Source organism: Galeopterus variegatus, unplaced genomic scaffold (genome assembly GCF_000696425.1).
Source record: "Galeopterus variegatus unplaced genomic scaffold, G_variegatus-3.0.2 Scaffold181, whole genome shotgun sequence".
In the NCBI taxonomy this organism is placed as follows: Eukaryota; Metazoa; Chordata; class Mammalia; order Dermoptera; family Cynocephalidae; genus Galeopterus; species Galeopterus variegatus.
In genome coordinates this window covers 267,139-287,964 of record NW_007726292.1, presented here as the reverse complement: position 1 = coordinate 287,964, position 20,826 = coordinate 267,139, and the positions used below count along the sequence as shown (strand labels likewise).

The 20,826-nt window shown below is 34.2% G+C and overlaps 1 protein-coding gene across 1 annotated transcript in view; it reads left to right on the top strand.

Annotated features, from left to right (window-relative positions):
- Positions 1-20,826, top strand: part of GPC5 (glypican 5) — a gene marked incomplete at its 3' end in the record, with an annotated part of 474,236 nt that overhangs the window by 321,667 nt on the left and 131,743 nt on the right. Inside the window, exon 5 of the mRNA XM_008564102.1 lies at positions 14,886-15,011. Within this exon, the coding sequence (XP_008562324.1) occupies positions 14,886-15,011 (126 nt within the window). The remainder of the gene's footprint in view (positions 1-14,885; positions 15,012-20,826) is intronic.

Genomic DNA, 20,826 nt, shown 5'->3' with positions numbered 1-20,826 from the left:
GTATGCAGTTTCTAAAAATAACCAGCTCGAAGTATGCCACAGTGTATATTTTGGGGTAGCATATTCTGGTCTCCTAAAGACATATTTTGGAGTGCTGTATCCTGAGCCCTAATATAATCATTGTTGACTTATAGATAATTTGATCAGCTACCTTTTTTTTCTTGTGGCTGGCCAACAGTACTTACTAAGTGATGATTAATAAGTCTTTGTTTTTTAGATGGAATGTTTATTCTCTTAATGGTTATGGTAGAGATCACGATATGCCTTTTTATTTTTATGATCTACTTTAAATTAGAACTTTCACTGCTTCATTGAAGAATATAAGAAACTTAGAACAGTTTTACTTAATTTCTCTCCTTTCATCTTTTGTGCTATTTCTGTTCACAAATATCTTACTTCTACCAAGAGTTCCACAACTTCCAAGACATCATTGCTATTCTTATTTTTAGATAGTTAATATTTACTTATAATTACTCACATACTTTTTCTTTCTGTTGCTCTTTTTTCCTGTGTCATGTGTCCATTTAGAATCATTTTGCTTTAGCTTTACTATATTTTTCATTGATTATTACTAGTGATGAATTCTTTCAGCTTTTGTTTGTCTGTATACATCTCCATTTTTGAAGAATATTTTCACCAGGTCTAGAGTTTTAGGTTGTTGCCAGCTATCATTTTTAAAACTATAAATGGCCAGGCCATAATTAGGTTCATGATATGACACTGCATGTGAGTAGTATGGAAAGTTTAGTGGAACAAATTTAATATTAGAGACAACCAAGGTAACGGAGGCTACTGTCGCCCTACTCACATCCTATTTACCTGGCCATTTTATCTGCCTACTGGCTGCTTATAATTCTCAGCTGCCCTATTCTCTGGGGAATTGCCTTCAACAAATAGGGGCCCTATTCCTTATCTACTGCAATCTAACAAATCATTCCAAGACTTAGTGGCTTAGAACAACAATAAGCATTTATTATGCAGTTTTGTGTGAGTCAGGAATTTGGAAGCTGATGAGCTGTGGGGTTTTGGCTCAGGGTCCCGAGGGAGATTGCTGTCAAGAAGTCAGCTGGGCTGCAGTTATCTGAAGGTGTAGGTGGGACTGGAGTGTCATTGGCTCCCAAGATGCATCACTCACATGGCTGTTGGCACGAGGCCTCGGTTTCTTGTCGTGATGACCTCTCCATGGGGCAGGCTGAGTGCTCTCACAACATGTGGCTGTCTTTTCTCAGGGCAAGGAATCTAAGAGAAAGCAAGGTGGAGTATACAGTCTTACATGATCTAGCCCCAGACATCATTGCATACTATCATTTCTGCAACCTTCCATAGGTTGCACAGGTCAGCTCTCTTTAGTATAGACTTCACAGAGGCATGAAGGAGAAGATAGTGGGGGTCATCTCAGAGACTGGTTATCCTCTTTTCATCCACCTGGGGAAGGGAGTTAGCCTCAGAATGCCTCACCTATTTGACAGCAGTTCACAGGCAATAACTGACTAACAGGAGGTATAAGACGTTTGCACCTGGCATCAAGGTGGTGGGACCAAATATGTGGGAAATTTATGCTTCGGTGCTCCCTATGGTATCTGGCTAAGGCTGAGTCCAAATCCCCACATAACTCCTTCCTTCCTACCCTATTCTACTTTCCTTACTTCCTTTCTCTTAAGAGCATTTCATCAGTGAATCATCTGTGTCCAAATTTCTGTCTCAGGCACTGCTTCTAGGAAATCTGACCTAGCGATGTCTGAATTTGAAGAAGTATCTAGAATAAATGCAGAATGAGTGTAAACTAAGGTGTAATTATGGTATTCGGTCCTAAATATAGATATTTCTCTTAATATTCCCAAATTTCTAACCATTTTTTGTTAAAAAATGTTAGTTTTTCTCCCTCTTCATCCTCTATATTTATTTCATAGAGAAAATTTCTGTCGAATACATTGAATTTTTCCTTGTTCTAATTCTAACATTTGAAGAAGGAAAATTTACTTATTAAAATATGTCCCAGGATAAGACTTCTTTTAGCTTGGGAAGAAGGGAACTAAACCAGAGTTGGATTCTTTTCATTTTATTTTGTAGATGTAATTGTACTGATTTAATCTGTCCTTTTATTTTCTATTTACATAGTTTGCTAATAATGAGCTAATTGATGACTCTGAATTATTGGTACATACCAGTGGAAGATTCTCCAAAGTTGAGCAAGGCAAGGGAGAGCTACCACTCCTTGAAACAGCTCGCAAAGCATCACTGTTTTGCCTTATTGGGCAGAAACTAAATCGTCACAGCTGTAAAGGACATTGCACTCATATAGTTATCTAAACCAGCCCAGGCACCACGATTTCTCTGTGCCAGTTCCTGCTCCCTGCTTGATTTCTTAAAGTTAGCTGGTAAGAATAAGCTATTAGCAAGCTTAAATCGGTGATAATTAGCTATACATTATTATTTCAAAGTGGTGTGGCTGTGCCAATTAAGTGGGTAATTAGGAAAACCCCAGGACAATAAATTAAGGCTGAGTCTCAACACCAGTGCCCCATCTGTTCTCCAGCAAGCGTTCCAATTAGCCAGGCCTCTCAGTTAAGAATGCACAATTAAGTGGATTGGCTGCAGGCATGGGTGTGTATTTGGGTGATAGAGACTGCTAGATGCTTAGTAAAAATAAGATGTGTTTAATATCATACAAGATTTTGATGTCAAGGTGGGGAGAGGAGAATTTTTATAAACATTGGATTTTTAATGTTTGAAACAAAATATTTAAATTGTCTTATGGCTTTTTGTTTTTCTCAGTTTTCTCTTCAAAACTTAGAGTATGGTATTATCAGGCATTTCCATTTTATTCTAATATTTCATTAAATATTTGAGTGAGAATGTTATCACCTGCAACATTAACAATTTTATTTATTGAGAATGGGAACTAAAGAGCACAGTTGAAATTGCAGAGTTTAAAAAGAGGAATGAGGCAGGGCTTGATTCTGATTTGGACATCCCTGTCAACTATAGCAAATTAATATCCTGTACATCACAAAAAACCACAGTGATGTGATTAAAATAATTAACTAAATGTAGAAAAAAATTTAAACATATATTGAATGAAGAGCACTTAATCTTATTTAGGATTATTGCCAAGATAATTGCAATAAGTTCACATTAAATGAGATCGGTTAGCTTAAAATCCATGAGTTTATAGTTACATAGTCATATCTTATCTAACCTAATACCTTATTAATGAAAAGAAAAGTTAATTAATTTTTTAAATTCTTGATATGAATACACTGGGTATTGTTTGTTTATATGAATAATCAGTAATGAGATATACTGAGCTTATGAATTGTATATATAAATATTCAGTGAGTGAAAATATTATTAATAGGTCAGAAAAATGTTATCTCTGAGAGAAATTTAATAACATTTATAGTACCAGAGAAAGCAATTTATAATCTATTTACTAAAAGGAAGTTAGTGCTTCTTTGAGGTGCCATTATTATTTACTACCTGTACGTTTAATTTACTAAAATAAAGGTCATGTTCCTTTCAATGAGAAAATTTCTGTTTAATTTAAAACAGTGCTTAGTAAGTGGTGGTAGTGAGGGTTTCCAGGGCAGGGCAGGCCACGACAAAGCTTTGGATTATGGGGCCAGAGGTGAGGCCATAGCAGGCAATGAGGGAACATGAGCTACAAGGCAGGCCAGAGTCAAGACCTACATGAATAATGAAGATCAGGACCTGGAGGGGATCAAAAACCAGGCATACAGGAAGAACAAATAACAGAAGGCAGAGCAAACATATGGCAAAAGTTTAGGCTAGTGGCTCTTAACCTTTGGGGATCATGTATCCTACTGAGAATCTGATAAAATGTTCCTAGAAAAAAAAAGTTCGTAAACAAATACATTCAGAATTTTGTTGCATTGAGAAGCAATTTGCTCCACCTAAAACTAATATTAACAATAAAAAGTCTTTTTAAAAAAATGAGTTTGCTCTTACTTTCTAGATGTTCATGGAAAACTTAATGGTCACTGTATGAAATATCATAAACTAACTCCACAATGGAAAATTAAACTAATATTAAACATGACTTGTCCTGAAAGGAAAAAGAGCTTTGTGTACTTGGTATGAACTAAAAGTTGGAATCATGATTGGTTTTAGATGTGACTATGTACACGTAAGTTTGGTATCCAACAGATACCAAATCACTTTTTGATTGTAGCAGTTACTGGAAATTATAGAAAATTATCACTGGCTGCAATTGAAACTCTCGTAGCTTCCTTGCTTAGATGAAGATAGGTATATTTCAGGGAGTATGAGATTTATTCTAAACTCTTCAAGTTCCACTGGTTTCCATGAAACTTTAGTTCTCAAGTTAATTTGTAACATTTGTAATACTGAAGCTATCAACTTTAGGTTAATGTGAATGGAAATAAATTTATCCAAATTTCTCACTACAGAATATATATGTATATAATTTAAATCATTTTATGGGTTTTTGTTTTTCTCAATTTTCTTTTCAAAACTTAATTCGAGTATCATATCATCAGTAATTTCCACTTTATTCTAATGTTTTACTAAATCATAACTTGAATGATAATTTTTTCACTTGGAACATTAATAATTTTATTTATTGAGAATAGGAACTAAAGAGGACACTTGAAATTGCAAAATTTAAGGAGAGGAATGAAGCAGGCTTGATTCTGATTCAGGATGTCACTATGAACTACAGCAAATTAATATCCTGTACATCACAAAAAATCATGGTGATTGAAATAATTAATTAAATGTAGGAAAAAATTTTAAGCATACGTTATATGAAGAACACTTGATCTTATTAGGATTATTTAGAAAATAAATCTCTCCAAATTTCTGACTACAGGAAAAAAATATATATGTAAATTAAATTGTTTTAATTTAAATTGTTCCATTAGTTTCCATAGTACTTTGGTTCTCAAGTTAATCTGTGACATCTGTATTATCTGTAATTATATATATATTTATATATATGTGTGTATATACATATTTTCCAGTCATGAGAAAAATAAATATAAAATAAAACCTTTTTATATGGACAGTTTTCAAATTAGTTCTCCAAAAACATTCAGTTTCCAAGTAGTAGCTTTGCAAGATAAACTAGAAGATTTCAGTAGTGTGTATTATGGTGACTGCAGGGTTATCTCATTTACATGGCTCGAAATATCCTTCCACCAAGGAAACCAAACTGTGAATGAAATTCTCTTTGTCTAATAAATCTGAGCATGTTTTCTTTCTTTTTTTTCTCACAAAAAGTGAATCTTCTATCTCTTTTCCTTGGAAAGTCAGTAAATATCCATAAAGTTGAAAAGAAACTCAAATTCATCTCTCATGGTCCCCCCCCCCACACACACACCACTTCTTGAAGAGGTGAGGAGCATTCAAGATCATGCCATGTTGAAATTGATGATTTTTATGGGAGTGTATAAAAATAATTTCAGAATTTTTGGCAGACTCTATGCAGCATGAATCAAGATGATGACTGAAACCCGTTCCTTTTATTAAAGTAGCAAAATTAATTGCATTTAAAAGCATCATTTGTCTTTCATCTACAGCAAGCAACTAAGCACTATCTTCCACTTTTTGGAATGACAAAGAACATTCCCAGCATTTTAAATCTACCAATGGCATTTGAAGTTATATATATAATAAGGAAAAATGGGGTGCAAGCAGCACCAAGAAATATTAATATTGTATCCAGCTGTGTGTTGAACAAAAATGAGAAAGCTGCCAATTCCTCCACAATTTTTCTCTAATAGAAGAAATGTGTGTCTAGAGTGGATTATATCATTTCATAGACACTACTTTTTTTTTTTTAATCTTCATTCCAAATCACAAATCAGAGAATCATGTGCAGTTTCTTTTGCTTGGAAATGCAACAAAGGAGAATTTGAAGGAAGTTTCAAGAGAATTCTTTTTGTGGAGGCCCGTATTTGTAGAGTTAAAGACTTTTAGATCAATCTTCCTTCTCAAAAATATGATCCATTCTATTCTGTCTGATTACATTTGAGGTCAACTGGTCTGAGGTTCTCCTTTTGTTATGTTGGCTTCACCATCCTTCAGCAGGAATCTTGATATGTGAGGGGTCTTCAAAAAGTTCATGGAAATATTTATATTATCTTTTAGATTTATTTTTCCGTGAACTTTTTGAAGTACCTTTGTGTGTGGAACACTGCAACTTTGGCGTTTTGCAAGTTGAGTAAATCCAAAGGATTAGGAGTCTTCATTGTATTTAGTTTGCCTTCATTTTTCAACTTAAGCTTTACATAAACAAATGCTTATATAGATAATCATAATGAAAGGATGCATTGCTTTAATTCCTATCATATGTAAAATATTTTAGATGTCATAATTGAGTAAAGGTGATTATACATTAATCAACTCTGTTTAGTAATACTCTATGCCACCTATCAGAAATTAGGACTAAGATAATACCTGGATCACATGTAATATTCAAGAGCAATATTTTCCAAAATGAAATTTACCAGAATCATATGCATAATATTAGGCTAAAATAGCTTATTTTCTCTGAACCCTGTTAATTATAGATTTCCTGACCCTAAAGCCCTCCTTTTACCAGAGTCCAGGGACACAAGTATTTGGAATGAAAGATATAGAGTATCTGGAAATGCAAGCATGGACTGTTTGTGCCAGGTATATATTGTTCTTCAGTAAGATGAGTTTGTGGATGGAGGTAACCAGAAATATCTGATTGTAATAGCAGAATGGAAAAAAAAAAAAAAAAGAACGAAGGAGAAAGAAGCCTATTCATTGGCAGGGGAAAATATTTAATTAATGTGCTGCTAATGATGAGAGGGGAAAATATTGTCCTAAATATATTCTTGTCCTGTAAGTCATGAAGTTTATTGGTAAAATGTTGAGTAAGTCCAAAGGATTTATAAAATGTAGAAAATATTTTACTGCAAAAAAGAGGAATATTCAAGATTTGACCTAAAATACTGAATCTCAAAATATGAAGGTACTTCACAAAGTTAGTGGAAAATTGAATTAAAAGATAATACAAATCTTTTTGTGAACTTTTTGAAGCCTCCTTGTATATTAGAACCTTTAGATTCGCAAATTGGAAAACTAATAATATGCTTCTTTAAACTAGTAGAACTGAGCAATTAATTGCACATCTTAATTAAAATGAATAAAAAGTTACAAGAGGCAGAGAAATTATTATCACATCTCTTTTGGGATAGGTGCTCAGTTTCCTTAGTACTATCTCATTTGTTTTAAATCTTGGGCACTTGGTCTGGTGTTTATTTTCATAATTGGGTTAAAGTCTTTGTTTAAAGTTCTTTCTAATGGAGAACAGAGCCAGTGCTTTTAATGTACATTTTTATAATGGGAAAATGATACTAGAATGAATTTTGAAAATCTAGTTTTGACAACAGGTTTAAATCACTCTTTTTAGAGTGGAATGCTTATAGAAAGTGTGCTTTTTACTGGGACATTAAATTGCAATGTGTTAGGTTTGGAAGGTCATTGAAAAGGGAGGAATACAGGCATCTATCCTAATTGTATAGGTGACTATGAACTTCCAGCCTAGGGCTAGTGTAAAATTACGAGACAGTGCTAAACATGAAGCAACCATCTGAAAAGAACTCTCTGCAAAGGGTCTCTAAAGATATTGGCATGTTTTCTGTGTTCCTTTCATTTCTACATCCCATTACTTTCCTTGTTGCTTCCCAACCTACCACCCATTTTTAACCCCCTTAGTTCTGTTGAGAAATCATAGTAAATCCTCTGATGAAGGAAAATCATGTCATGTGACCAAGGAGACTTCCTAGGAGGAGGAGAAAACCTGGAATCACTTAGCCAGGGGGAAAAAAAAAAAAAAAAAAAATTCCTCTCTTTGAGAATGGTGCCGATCCTCCGGTCACAGTTTTCATAATGAGCAGTGAGTTCAGATGGGGTTCAGAGAGCAGACTTTATGAGTTACTCTTTTAGAAAAATATGTGTTTTCTTTTCTTTTTAATCTAATATGAATGTAATGTGCTTGAAACACATTTAGGTTTGTGATCAATGTGCCTAGTGCCCTATATTGCATTGCTTCTCAGTGATATTGTCACCTCTCTCTTCTCATCTCTCTCTGCATCACAGTCTATATAGAAAGGGGCCCAGAAACTAGACTTCAACTCTCCCTATAGCCCATCTAACTACCTAAATTTAATTATATTCAAACATTTGCAATGAGAACTGTTATTGCTGTAGAATAGAAATCTATTTTTCTATTTGAAAAATTTCTATAAATATTTTGCCAAATAGAATTACTTAGGTGAGAATAAAGTTAAATGATTAAATATACATTCAGAACAGCAAGAGAAGACTTCATCTCTAGAAACATGTAATTATGTATTTCCTCTGCTGAGCAGGAGACTGACATTTTAAACGTCTGCTGTTTGACAGCTGTGGTCAGACATCTCTACAGGGTTGAGCCTGCTCATTAGTGCCACATTAACCTTAACTTTGCCTCAGGCCATTAACTAGCAAACTGCACATTTGACCTTTGTTCTACTGATATTTTCAAACAATGTGCTAGGTACTGCTTTTAATTTGGGTTCTGTCTTCTGTGTGGACTGACTTTAAGGGTAGAAAAAATCAATACATGTCATTAAAGAAAGAAACGTGGTCTGAGACATTCCACAGAGAAAAGTTTCATTTGAAAATAAGATTCTTCTCCAGTACTTTTCCTGATAATTAGCTTTGGTCAAAATTAGAAATAGTCTCTTCCATATTGTATTCAGTGGGAAAGAAGAGAGACCGTGTAATATGTGACAATTTTAAAATATTTTAAACAAAACACATTCCCACTAGATGAGGACATGAGATTGAGAAGTGTATGTTATGAACACAACTCTGTTCTCAGCACTGTCTAATTAAATGAAATGCAAAATCAGATGGAGATTAGAGCCACATGCTTAAAGGCAAATAGCTCCCTAGATCAGCAAAGTTTGAAACACGTGGTTGCCAGTCTTCAAACCATATGTATGGGGAATATGTCAGCCTTGTATATTTGAACTCACAAATTAGCTCAGTGAAATATTTTGATAGTCTATGCTAGTGTTGCTACATCCAGTTTATGAAATATTAGACAGCTATATAAAAAGTAGTAACACCAATATTTATTAATTTGAAAGGGGTTCATGATATACTGTCAAGTGAAAAAAGCCAAGTTCATGAATGTGTATAGCTTGGTACCAATTTTATAAAACCAAACCATCTCTTTATCTCTATCTCTCTTTCTATATCTGTATGTCTGTCTGTCTGTCTAGTTGCTTGTTAGTGCGCACGTAGAGAAAGACAAGGAAAGGTAAACACCAGGCTGTTAACGTTGGTTACTTCAGAAGGAAGGACGGAAGCACTATGGAGAGAACAGTTGTTAACTTGCCCTTCATGTACCCTTTAATTATTTTACTACTTAGTAAAAGATAGGTTACTTTTATAATTAGAAATAAAGTTAGTTATAATGGTACAGCCATTTGGAAGCGTTGCTCAATTTTACAGTAGTAACTGGGCATTCCTATGTCAACAGACCCAGAAAGGACCAGTGCAGGTTGGGTTGCATTTTCTTTTCTGTTTTCTTACCACGTGGTACTTCAGGAGACCTTTCTGGCACTGCTGGCCTCAAGGGCATGAGAAACAATGAAGCAATAACTATGCTAGTCCATGTTTCTCCATTGCCTTTAGTAAGCTCAGGGCAAACAGAGCTGCAGGCTATGAATGAGCAATTGTGCGACAGCCTTTTCTACTTTCTGCCCTAGCTCAGTGTCCAAAACCGGTCATTAGCCAGTGATTAGAATTTACTCCACTCCCTGCTTTCTGCCACAGACATTTTAGAATGGTCAAATATATAGACAACTCCTGTGTGAACATATTGCATTCTAAGCGCAGATTTCGGCAGAAAGAAGGGAGATATCTGTCTGTGTTTTCTAGCATAACAAACTACTAATAAGTGTGTTTTGTTGTAAATATAGTTTCCATAAATTTTTTAAAATGGAAATATTTTATCTAAAGATTTATTGAACTTTGATTTATCAAACATCCACTATCAGCCAGACATTACTCAGTGGTGGAATTTTTAACTAATTAAACAAGATGGTGAAGACTGCACTCACTAAATGTGTGACTAAATGATCTCTAACTTAGTTACTTTTCACAAGTCTTTTTGTTTCTTAGCTTTTCATTTTCCTTGTTTATAAAATAAGAGGGTTGGACTAAATCACTGGCTCTCCAGACTGGCTGCACGTCAGGATTCTGTAGGAAGCTTTCAGAAAACCCAGAAGCCCGGGCCTCGCCCCAGACCAATAAAACTGAATTTCTGAGGGAGAAATCTGAGAGAGATCTAGGTATACAGTTTAAAATGTTTCCTTGGTGATGATAATGTGCAGATAGGACAGAGAGCTGTTGGAACTGGTGATCTCTAAGGATTTTTCCAACTCTGTCTTCATAATAAAGCATATCTGTGATGTATTAATTATGATAGCTATCTTCACAGCAGTGTGACTAAATATTAATGTGTCACCACATATTAATTTCAACATTACATATAAACAGGAGCTGTCGTGAGCCTGTTTATTAGAGTACGGCACAGCTTGCAGACCTGTGGGTTTTAGATTTCTTCCATTTTCTGATGCAACACACCGGGAAGGTCTGATATTTTCCCACAATCTAGGAATAGGTCCCCTAATTTAAAGTTTCTTGAGCCACCTGTGCTCTTTAAGAACTTTAAATTATCATTATTATTTTCTAAAAATGTATTTCTTATAGTAGCCTCTAATTCTAGAAGCTTTTAAAAACCAAGACTACATCTGTGGCTAATTCACCAGGAATTTAAGTGCCTGTTGGGTACAAAACTATGACCCAAACCCTGTGGATACAAAGAAGACATGGTTCTTGCCTTTTAGAGAACATATCTCTATTCGAGAAGGCAAACTTGCAAACAAGAATTATAACACCAGATAGTAAGGGCTGTAATATAGTCAAAGACAAGTGCCAGTGAGAAACAAGGACAAACCAACAACTCTGCCCAGATCGATCAGGGAAGGAGTTGGAGAGCAGATGAAGTTACGCAGGATCTTGAAGGGTGGGTGCACGGATGAGAGTGAAGGAGAAGCAATTCTGGGTGGAGGGAGGAAGCTGTATTTGCTAAACCTGGAAATGTGTTGGGTAAATATTGAGATGTTTTATGCAATGTGAATGTAGGTGTTTGGCTTTTGCTGGGGTGTCTGAGTACAGCAAAGGGGGCTTTCATGGAATGAGGCTAAGGGGTAAAGGGTGGAGAGGTGATGTACCATGGCAAGGCATTTTAAGTTGCTTAGCATTTAAGAGCAGGGTAATGGTATGGCTTATTTCTGAGGCTGATTCTGGTGACAGCATGGAGGATGCAGTGAAGGGAAAATGAGAGAACAAAACTAGAGGCAATGGGACCATATGTCACTGTTGCATGCCCAAATGAGAAACTGCAAATTTTTATGTGACCCTGACATAGGTTTTGAATAAATATTCAGACAATTCAGGCATCCGATTTCCTTTTAAATATTTTGAAACTGTTACTCTTGATAATTACATTTGATTTCTGTATTCTAGAGATATCTCAAGGCAAAGTTGAATAATCAACATATGTAACACAGTCCCTGAAAGATAATTAGCTGGAACTTCTAACATCTCCCTGCATTTATTATCCTCCTAATTTTAACTGGAAATATTCTTATGACTGTAGAAAATAATTGTAAGGATGTAGTTACTCTCCCAGCAACTTAAATTGAGAATCATCCTAAGAATATAATATTTTATTCATTGAGATATTTTATGTAAAACTGAAGAAGTCATGTGCATGGCAGGTCAAGCATTGAGCTGGGAACTGAGGGGTGAATTCTTGTGATGGGACCAACATTAATTGGTTCTTTGGTGGTAGATAAGTCTTTTTGACCTCACTATGGCTACTAATGTTTTAACCCCTTTATTTCCCACCAATTCAATTATTATTTTTTTATATCTAATGTAGATCTCCTGCTCCTTCAATTCAATTACGTTTTGCAACACCTGTAATTCCTGTGACCTAAAAACTGCCAAACACAGAATACAGTGTTCCAAGTAGGATCTCCCCATAAACCTTAAAACTTATCTCAACATTCACATAGACTTTCTTCCCTTATTTTGGTCTCAGAGAATTTTCTCCAAAGCTAACCACTATGTTTTCTGTAATCCTCCCCTCTCTCTTTCAGTATTTGTGATCCATCAATTGTTAATTTTCAGAATTTTTCAGAATTTGTGATCCATCAATTGTTAAATTTCTTTTCTTGTCTCATTGTTATCAGTTAAGACAGACTAAGCTATGATGTCGTAGCAAACTACCCAAACATACCATTTGTTTAAAACAGTAAAATTGTGTTTTTGTTTGCAACCTGTGCCCGCTTCAGATCAGCTGGTGTTGCAGCTCATGTTATCTAGGCTTTAGGACTCAGACTGACAAAACAGCCTTCATCTGAAACATTGCTGGTTATCATGGTAGAGGGTTATAGAAGCTGGCAAAGCCACACTGGTTCTCGAAGCTTAAGTTTGGAAGGAACATGCATCACTTCTGCCTACATTTTATATGCCCCAATGCAAGTCACATGACCAAAACTAAGTTTGAAGGGGACGTATGCCCAGAAAGTCGAGAACTGTAATATTTGGGAGCAAGTTAATGACTGTGTACCCTTGTTATCTCCTCCCCTTCACACACAAGTATTTTCAAATATCTTTCATATTCAAACAAGCATAGATATAACACAAACAAAACTCCTTTGATTTTCCTTTTTGGCATTCTCCACTTCTAGTTTCTGACCCTCTTTTAATGTTCAGCATACTGCAAGTCTGAAATCTATTAATCTACTTCAAATGCTTTAATTATTGTATTAGTTTGCTAGGGCTGTGAATTAGTTTGTTTTCTGTTGCTTATAACAGAGTACCTGAAACTGGGTAATTTATAAAGAAATTAAATTTATTTCTTACAGTTTTGAAGGCTGGGATGTCCAAAGTCCAGGGAACACATGTGGAAGGGTCTTCTTCTACAGCAACACAGTGTCACATGGTGAGAATGGGTTGAGCAAGAGTGAGCTAATAACCTGCTCACTTGATCTGCTTTTAAAGAACCATGCCCATTACTACATGAACGGGTCAATGCATTCTCTAGGGCACAGTGATCTAAATCTAACCACCTCTTAAAGGCCTCACCTTTCAAATACCATAATTGGATTTCCCACCCTCTTAACACTTATAGTGGGGATCAAATTTATTTCCAATGTGTGAACTTTTGGGAAACACATTTAACCTACAGCAGGATGCCATAACAAAATACCACAGACTGGATAGCGTAAGCAACAGAAATGAATTTTCTCACAGTTCTGGAGGTTGAAGTTCATGATCAAGGTGTTGGCAGGTTTGATTTCTCCAGGGGCTTCTTTCCTTGGCTTGCAGATGGTAAATACGTAATATAATTACTGTGCTAGCAAGAACATAAACCATTTTTTGATCAATCATAAGTTAGAACTGAGTCAGATTTATACTTCTTGCAACTGTTTTATCACATGTCTGTTCAAACTTTGCTAAAAATTTGGTTAAATACTCACCAAATACTTGCCATGATAACTTTTGATTTTCTCTGTGATTTTTAATGTAATCTATTTAAAAATAATATTTATTCTTTCTACATATTAATCTGGCAATTTTCATAAGTAGTTTTTCAAATAACAAATGGGAGAGAATTATAAAATTAAGGCGATTGAATAACAGTGCTGTCAAATTTTGATTTAATTTTTAAATTTTGTTTACTCCAGCTGTAATTTCGAGTCATTCCTCCTCTCATCTCACTTATAAAGAGATTATGTTCTTACTTTAAATAGGAGATGCAATTTAATAATTGCTACATTTCAACCTCTCTTCCCATGAATCTCTAAAATTTTTTACTTCTAATGTTTTCTTCTCTTGCTCTTGCCTTCTAGTCTAGAGGGCATCTCCTCTGTAAAAATCTAAAGCTTTTCATTTCTTTTTCCAAAATGTTTGTTTATGTCAAAAAATTGAGAACCAAGATCTTAAGGACTTAGTCTTTTGAAATGCTTAAACTCAAGTTCATCATACTCTGAAGTCTTGGTTTTAAAATTCAAAGTCTTGGCTTTCTAAATAATAAAAATAAAACAAAACAAAATCCAAAAAACCCCTTTTTTGTTGTTGTGGAATTTTTCCTCCCATAATTGACAGGGGGAAATAAAAAACCTTAGTTAATATATTAAATGTTATTCTTTTCAATAGCTTTTATTTTCATGCTTCTGAAATATCCTACATATCTGGGTCTTTTGGTCATATTTAATAAATATATTACTTTATGTTCTTAGACATCAAAGAGAAGATCCACATAGAAAATAACCCAAATCTACTAAACTTTGAATCAGCAAGCAATCAATTAGCATGTTGTAAGCCTCTGACACTTTCTACATAGAAAAGAAAATAGTAACACTGTGGTTTAGATGTCAACAGCTAGTGAGGACTTTTAGGGAAGATAAATGATGTGTGTGTGTGTGTGTGTGTGTGTGTGTGTGTGTGTGCATGTGTGCACCCATATATACTATTCACAACCTCTTGGACCTGGAGTTATATAAGATTCATACCCAGTGAAAAGTTTTTTTCAAAGATTAAATTCAAATACAAGCATTTTAAAAAATGATCATGTAATTTTTGTCTTGATTGTGAGAAAAGTATTTGAAATATATGAAAATAAGTAGAGAAAATAAAAAAGTTGCCTTGGAAACATTATGCATAACACTATATGCCATTTAAGTTGGCCTTTGTTATGGATTTTTGGTTTTAACTGTTTTCTTTGTCCTTCTGTTCAGAGAATTTATCAGCAGCCTTCGACTGTACCGGTCATTTTACAGAGGCCTGGCTGATGAGCTTTGTGCGAATGAACTGGCTGCTGCGGATGGACTGCCCTGCTGGAATGGAGAAGACAGAGTGAAAAGGTATTTTATGTGTAGTGGTCTGTGAAGACGTAATGGCTACTTTCATCCTTCCTTGCTTTTCACAAATCTTGAATAGGTTACTTCAGTTTTAACTTTACCACAGAGGTTAGAGTTTATATTAACTCCTCTTTAGTTCATTAAAAATAAAAAAAAAATTAAAAAAATCTGATCCTTTTTGACATTTTAAAAATATAGCAGCAGTCTGTGGTGTGTTGAAAGTTCTCTGTGCTTTTCTACCTGAGTAATCCAACAATTCCACTTATCTGCCATCCAATCTGTCTGTCTTGTTTATCAAATTTTTTTAGTTTAAATTTATGAGTATTAGAAAGTGTAGAAATTCCGTGAAATGTGAATACCCATGCAAAGATTCATCGATACATGGATGTGTGTTTCAGCAGTGTTATTACGTCCATCCTAAATGGTCTGTGTGTATGTGTGTGTGTGTAATCGTGGGGATACTTTTGTATACATCTGTTTGAGGCATTGTTTATTGGTATGTTTTCAGTTGTTCTCAAACTTTGGAGTAAAATATCAATTTTACCATTTTTCCTCCCTGTCTAGAATTTCTTTGACAGTTTCTTTTCCTTTGCTTCCAATAATTGATTGTACTCCCAAGTAATCTCCTGAGCTTAAGAAAGTCATAAATTCTCCGTCTGTGATCAGTAAAACTGGTTGGCAACTAGTACTTTTTTTCAATGCTGGTGATTATTATAGATTGTAGGATGATGAGGCTTCATGTTCAAATTTGAATCTATCCTTATTTTTGGATTTGGATTTATTAAAAGGTATATTTTGAATTTGAATCTGTTTAAAATATACTTCATTTTGAGCAGTCAGCAAAAAAAGAAAGAATGTTAGGCTTTCTGAGTTATGAACATCCGTACTCCATATGAAGATGGGTGGTTTGGTTACCGCAAAAGCCATGAGTTCATTTAAAATGCTATTTAGCAAATTAAATTTACTATGATAATCATATACTCTGATTAATTTTTAATATACATTTATATAATAAAAGCTGTCTACATATTTCTGGATGGTCATATTCATTACTGTTAAAAGTTATATTTCTGAAATACTAAATGATTATTTTATAGTTAACATCTGAATATTGCAGAGACTATTAGAGTTCACAGAAAAAAATTATGGAAGGTAAGAACTGTAATTAAATGTAAATAAAATATTTGGCTGACATGGCTTGCTCTTTTATCATTATGCTCCTTGGACTATGGAATCTACAAATTTTCTAAATGTTTCTTTTTACTTTTACTGAGAGTAGTCATAGCAGGCGTGGTACTTTGAGTTTTTATAGTATCCACGTCAATAGATTTCTGCTTCATAGACCCAGTAATTAAATTCTACTCTGACATAATTCATCTTTTCACATTGTTCAAACTGGAATTTAACTTTTTTGTGTGTATTACTATATTTCTGCAAGGACTAATGAGAACCCCATGCTGTTAAATGAGCAATTCAGTATTTAATATAAATATATTTAATATATTATATTACATCATCTGAATCTACAGCTGCAAGAACCTTAGTTTCAATTTGTCCCATTCCTCTCTTGACTATTTGGTCTGGGGTTTGTGTAATAGGAAATAATATTGAAGAAATTAATAATTTGGGAAAACTTTTTAGAGGGTTAGTATTTTCAACTCAAAGAACATATTTTCTTCTACATAATATATTTTTAAGACTTCATTTATAGTTTATGAGTAAATATCTTTAATTTGCTTCATTTATAGTTTATGAGTAAATATCTTTAATTTGTTGAGTAAACATCTTTAGCAAAAATTCTCTATGGAAAGTGTCCACATTTCTGTTAAGCAAAGTGAGTGATTCTTAGTATTTTTATTTTCTTTCAACTCAGGACTTTCCTTTCTTATACTACTTGGGCCTCCTGTCTACTGGCCACTTTGAAGTGAGTAGAGACTTCAGTTTCGTGAATAAGCTTCATTTTGCATTAATCTTTCCTCAAATAATTCTTCTAACCTCATTACCTTCATGGACTTTTTCTTTTCCTTGAGGATATTTTTCTCTTTCATCCCTGTCCCATGGGACCCCACCGTATTCCTGCTCACCTTGGTTTTCAGGGCCAACAAACAAGACTCATACATTTTTTGGTATGAGTCATCTGCTGTCATCTCTGGACTACTTGCCAAACAAACGTGTTTCAGCCCTGATAATTTTGTAGCAGTGAGCTAAGGGTTTCACAATCATTTCCTCACATAATTCTCCTGAGACTTTCCTCCTTAATGCTCTAAAGTAAGTTGATTGGGTTACACCTCTTTTCAATTTGATGTTGAGAAACTTTCATGCGTACTTTGACGTTTTAAAAAATTTAATGTACATTGTAATTTCATTCATGACTCAGTCAATTCTCAGTGTAAATTTAGAAGAGGATTTTTTTATAAATGGAAACTCAATGATAAAATCTAAATACCCATCAAATCTAGTTGATTGATTATGGTATATTCACCATAGAATATTATGTAGCAGTCAAAATTATGCATATTTATATTTGCTACTGTGGAATGATTTCAAGTAATTATTAAGTAAAAATATAGCTAAAAACAGGATAGTACATAAGTTACCAGAAGATTTGTGTAAGTTAAATAAATATTGGTATTGGTTCTGCATAGAATATTTCTGGAGGGGTACAGGAGAATTATTAATATGCCTAATTCTAAGACAAACTGCTGGGGGAGGGCTTTTTTTTTTATTTGTATTGTACATATTTACAAGGGTATTTTAAAAAGTTTGTGGAAAAGTAGAATTAAAAGATAATATGAAGCTTTCCATGAACTTTTTGAAGCACTCTCATTTTTAATGAAAACAGGTATTACGACTGTGCTAGAATTATGGGCCATTGTTGTTTTCGTGTTTTTTTTTTTTTAGCTCACTATAAAAAAATTAAAAATCCACTCTGTAAACTTGCTATTTATACACTTAATTTCTGCTAATTTGGATTTTCATCGTAATTTTGTGACATAGTTTTGTCAAAACATTAATGAGCATGTTTCAATATTACACTATTGAATCTACACGAGGGTTTCTATATAGAATCAAGTCCAGATGACTGTTACAATCTAAAATTATTAACCACTTTCTTCCTGAGAAAAAAATGAACTATGAGTATAGCCGTGATCAGTGCTGGAAAGCTCTAAGTAATGGTCATATAAAATTCATTTCAGAGACCTGCAGTTAGTTGAGATAAATAACACCATTCAATTTTGAGGAAATGGATACCAAGTAAATGTGCACCACACTTGGGGATGATAGACTATTTTCCTTTTTTATGGTGGGTTATAATACTCAGCAAATTCATTCTAGAGAAATTATGCCAAACACATCAATAAGCTAAATTGGTGGGGGATATTGAGTCTATCATTCATTATATGAGTGAAGTGATTATTTTGGCAAGATTTCTTCTCCTGCAGGCATTTTTTAGGAGGTGATTGATAAGATTATTTATGTGCACAGACGTGCTGCTTCGAAGAACAGGAGAACCATACAGAATGTTTCAATAGCATGACAGTCTTGTAAAATTGGGCGAAATCACCTGTGTGTTTATCAAGAGGTAGAATTCCTTTATGATTGTAGATGAAAATGTCTCAAATATCTGTAGTGTATAAGGAGAGTTTAATTTTTGAAACAAAATCTATTTTAATTCAAGTGATTTTAAAGACTGTATTCCTGCCATAATTTCTGCTGCAACACTGAGGTCAACAGTTCAAACAATTTCTGGTTCAAGATGAAAATGTGTTATTGAAATCTACATTTTCTACATCTTTTAAAGTCCCTCATCTTTCCCCCTCCTGGAACAAAAGTTTTGTTCATCATGGAACAAAACTGTTCTCTGAAAGGCATGCCCGTCTCTACTCTGTTCTCAGTTCTCTGTGATTGCAAATTGATTGTTTGATGATTTATACTTGTCTTTCTAGGCAGTGAAGTTCAGGTGACAGCTCCTTAATTACCAGGGCTTTCTCTCCCCTTTGATTAATAGACAGATAATCCAGTAACTCTGCCTCAATCTCTAGGAATTTATGACCTCCAGCACAACTTTTAAACTAACCAGTATTTGTTAAGTACCCTTGTAAAATTAATAAGCCAAATTATTTCTACTTCGTCTTGATTTGGTTTAATGTTCCTGGGTGCTTCTTTCATAACCCAGTTTATTCTTTTCTAGCTCTTACGGTAAGGTGACCCTTTTCCACAACTGATTGTAATTGAATTTTAAAAATCAGATAAAAATAGAAAATCTTGGAAATCTCTTATATTTTGTACTTACCTATTATTAGTTTTCTTTCCTCCCAGGCAATGACATTTTTCCTGACCATAATTTTTTTAACCCCAGTTTTTTCCCCCCTTTTGCCCATTATCTGTCAGGAAAGTCAGTTTATTTTCAGTCTTTCTTTTTTCTTCCTGGCCTTGCAGCATTCAATCATATTTTTCCATTTTTTTAACATCTTGCCTAGTTTCCAAATATTATGAACTTCATTTAAAAAACAATCAGGCTTTAGGATTGTTCTGAATTTTATTAATGTAACAACTGGTTGCTTTTCCTATGTTCTTGAGCAAAGGCAGTATGCTCTTCTTGACTTAAACACCCGTCTGTTTTCTATTTCTTTTTTTTTTCTTTTTCCTTGCAACTTCTACCTGTCCAACCAGGTTTCTAATATTGTTGAACTATACCATCCTAATAATCATCATTGTTATAATACCTATGACCTATCATATTTGGTTCAGAATTAGAGATTGCTTAAAAAGTGTGATTCAGAGACAACTTCTTCTCCACCCCAGCAATCAACCATGGAGCCTGAAATTCCAACTATTAACAGAAGAATTTTCAAATAAATTATTTTCTACATGCAAATATAGAATACTCCCACTTTCTTCTTGAGTCCTAGTGAAATAAATCTCATTTGTGTTTTATTTTAACCTCTACTTACTTTTTTTTTGCATTTGTGTCATACATATTCTTTCTTTTTCTCTACTGTAATTTCTTTTAGAATAGAGCTCTTGTATTATCTGAAAGTCTAAAAGTGATTAATACCATTGAACATCTATGAGTAATTTTTGAAGATAACAGAACTCTGAGGAAACAGAGTTTTTATAAGCATTGCTGAGAATGAAGAGATTTGGGACTTTGGGATGCGGCTTGGTGATAACACTTTGATGTGTCATATGTGGGTCCAAAGTGAAAGTGGGTGCCTGAAAGAAAGACTAGCAAGAGGGAAGTGAATCATAAAAATTTCTGCCTATGTCTGATTCTGGATGCTGCTTTTTTTCCTTATGTAACATTAAGATCATCTATATCCATAGACATTTTTGTGAAACTAAGTCTAAAGAAATCTATGAACCTCAAAAATTTTGGATTACAGACATATGAGTTGGGGACATCTCTGTCAAAGAAAATGAGGCACTGGTGTTGGTGGGGATTGGGGGGTTGGTTAAATTGTACAACGGGTTTCCCAGGGTCAAAAGTCTTGCTTACCATCTTTAAGTAAGGAAGGAACTTAAACACTTCTCCATTGTGACAGATATGAAAAGTGTGGTTTTAGATATATCATAAGGGATTGTAGAATTCATCATATTGCAGATTCCATATTCTAGTACAAGTATGGCTGATTGTGATTTGCAGGATTCTTGGCTGTGCACTATCTCTACACCACAGTCAGTTTCTCTCTGCCTTACTCTAGTACACTTTCTTGGAAGATAATTTTTATTTAAATGGCAGTTGATGAAGTAGTTATCCCATGGTTTGGGTCTATAGCAAATCACATAGGAGATATTATGAAGAGGATGCACATTT